This window comes from Myotis lucifugus, unplaced genomic scaffold, assembly GCF_000147115.1.
Source record: "Myotis lucifugus unplaced genomic scaffold, Myoluc2.0 scaffold_31, whole genome shotgun sequence".
In the NCBI taxonomy this organism is placed as follows: domain Eukaryota; kingdom Metazoa; phylum Chordata; class Mammalia; order Chiroptera; family Vespertilionidae; genus Myotis; species Myotis lucifugus.
Genome location: NW_005871079.1, coordinates 6256917 through 6259281, shown reverse-complemented (window position 1 = coordinate 6259281; position 2365 = coordinate 6256917). Strand labels below are relative to the sequence as shown.

Genomic DNA, 2365 nt, shown 5'->3' with positions numbered 1-2365 from the left:
AAAATGGCGAGGAAGAAATTCGGCCCGCGGGAGTCGCGGCGCACCTTTTACCGAGTTCAATCAATGGCCAAAAGGCGACCCTCGGGGAACCCCAGCGGTTCAGGCGAAGCCCCCCCCGCCCGGTGCCTCGATTCCTCCCGCCTTTTCGGGCGCCCACAGCCGAATGCTTCAGCTCCACAAGTTGCACAGGAGCACGGGTCGCCAGAAAAAAAGAGCCCGCAGCCCGCTGAGTCGACAATTAAATCCGCACTCCCGTACCGCTTCCCGGCGGGCGGCGCCGGCCGTTGGCGCCCCCCCCCCAAACCTCCGCAGCGCTGGGTTGCAGCTCCAGCCGGCGGGCGGGTGCCGCGGGGCGGGGCGGGGCGCGGACGTCAGCGCGCTGGCCGTGCGTCCGCACGCAGGCCCCGCCTCTCGTGGGCGGTGCTTGCGGCCAAGGGCGGGACCTTCGAGGCGAGGGCGGTGCAAGAGGTAAGGGGTTTAGGAATCTGGGGCTCCCAAAAAGGGTTTACTGATTGATCCGAATAAAAATGGGATATAATTAAAAATGACACAAAATAATAAAAATAGGATATGATGTAGCAACGCGTTTTAAAAAGTAGTCTAAACTCCCCCTAAGTGTCTGGGCTTGCACCGCCCAGGCGAGGGAGGACAGTCAATAGGGGATGTAGGAACACCTGTGGTCAATGATATCTTTAACGTCTGTGTTAATCTCTGCAAAAACGCTTTATTTGCTGTAGTTTCTACTTACCTCACATGGTTGTTGGCAAATTGTAAGATGTCCCACGAACTCAGGACATTACTGTGGTTACTACTAATCTCTTTGTTGTGTACTAATGATGATGATGATGGCTAACTCGAGTACCTAGTACTTTTCTGTTTCCTAGGCATTATTTTAAGCACTGAGTGTGTGAAATCATTAAATTTTCCTAGCAATTTCACAGAGAGTTTACTGTTGTATATCCATTTTACAAAAGAGAAACTGAGGCACAGGAATTTACGTAACTTACAGCTAAGTGGAAGAACTCAGAGAATTTTGTATTAAATTAAACAAGGAAGCCATTAGACCTGTGGCTCTAATGTTGTGGTGGCTTACGCCAACCAAAATATAAGCCTGTCAATGCCTCAAGTTACGAAAATCTAAAGGACAACCAATCACAAACAGCCAGCCAGACTTTACTCTCTCGTCAATCAATGATTTCCTTGCTTTGCTTCCTCCTTTTTCTTATAAAAGTCTCTCCCCGGGTCCTGACAGCTTCCAGTTTGGTGCTGCCCTATTTGAATTGATTTTTGCTCAAATAAATTCTTAAAAAAATGTAAATATGCCCCAGTTTGTCTTTTAAGATTGGCCTTAGAACCTGTATGTTTCAGTTTCTGGAATAATGATAGTCATCAGGCCTTAGGCATTAGGTTTACAGCATTCCTCTTCCTTTCACTGCACTCTGGATACCTCCACCCACTACAAACATGCACACCCTCCACGAAAATACCTTAGATGTGGTCAGTATAATTTTTACATGCAACATGCTCAAATTATAATAGTCACGCACCACATATCGACATTTCAGTTAATGACAGACTGCATATATGATGCGGTTGTGCCATATAGCCTAGGCATGTAGTAGGTTATCCCTGTATGATGTCTGCACAATGACAAAATTGCCTAAGGACGCATTTCTTGGAACATATCTCCGCCATTAAGTGGTACATAACTGGATAGCAAACTCTCCAACCAGTTTTGAAATAAAACATTACCACTCCCGTTGAAGAGTCCTGTGTAACCACTCTCCCAATCACAACCACTCTTTAATTGATCCTGGATAACCTCTCTCCTGACCTTGGTGTTCATCATTGCAATATATGTCTTTAAATTTCTGCTACATTTGTAAGTATTTTTAAACAGCGTATAACATTCCACTATGTTTTCTTCTGCTTCTTGCTTTATTTAGTGTTATCTTTGCTAGGTTGATCCATGCCAATATATAAAAATATACTTCATATATTTTCCTTGCTGTATAGGATTCCTGTGTCGCACAATGCAATCACTTGTCTATTTTCCTGTTAATGGAAATTTAAATTGTTGCCAATTTTCTGCATGATTTCTTTGTTGCTATATCCATTTTTTAGTTCCCAGCATCACTTAATATAGCCGTCCACCATTTTCTTAAAGCTCCCTCTTCCCTGTTGTCCACAAAGCCACCTGATTTCACTTCTTTAAGTCCTTCTCTGTCTCATTCTTAGATGTTTCTTGCTTACTCATTCTAAGTGTTGGTGTTTTCCACCCACAGAATCCAACCCTCTGACATTTCACAGTTTCTCTGGGTGATCTTATCTCCTGCTCAGGCTTAACTACCTCCTCCAGGCTGAT

The 2365-nt window shown here is 44.9% G+C and overlaps 1 protein-coding gene across 1 annotated transcript in view; it reads right to left on the bottom strand.

Annotated features, from left to right (window-relative positions):
• Window positions 1-1846, bottom strand: part of CEP78 (centrosomal protein 78) — a 29401-nt gene extending 27555 nt beyond the window's left edge. Inside the window, exon 1 of the mRNA XM_014454143.1 lies at window positions 1753-1846. Within this exon, the coding sequence (XP_014309629.1) occupies window positions 1753-1846 (94 nt within the window). The remainder of the gene's footprint in view (window positions 1-1752) is intronic.
• Window positions 1847-2365: the final 519 nt, after the last annotated feature.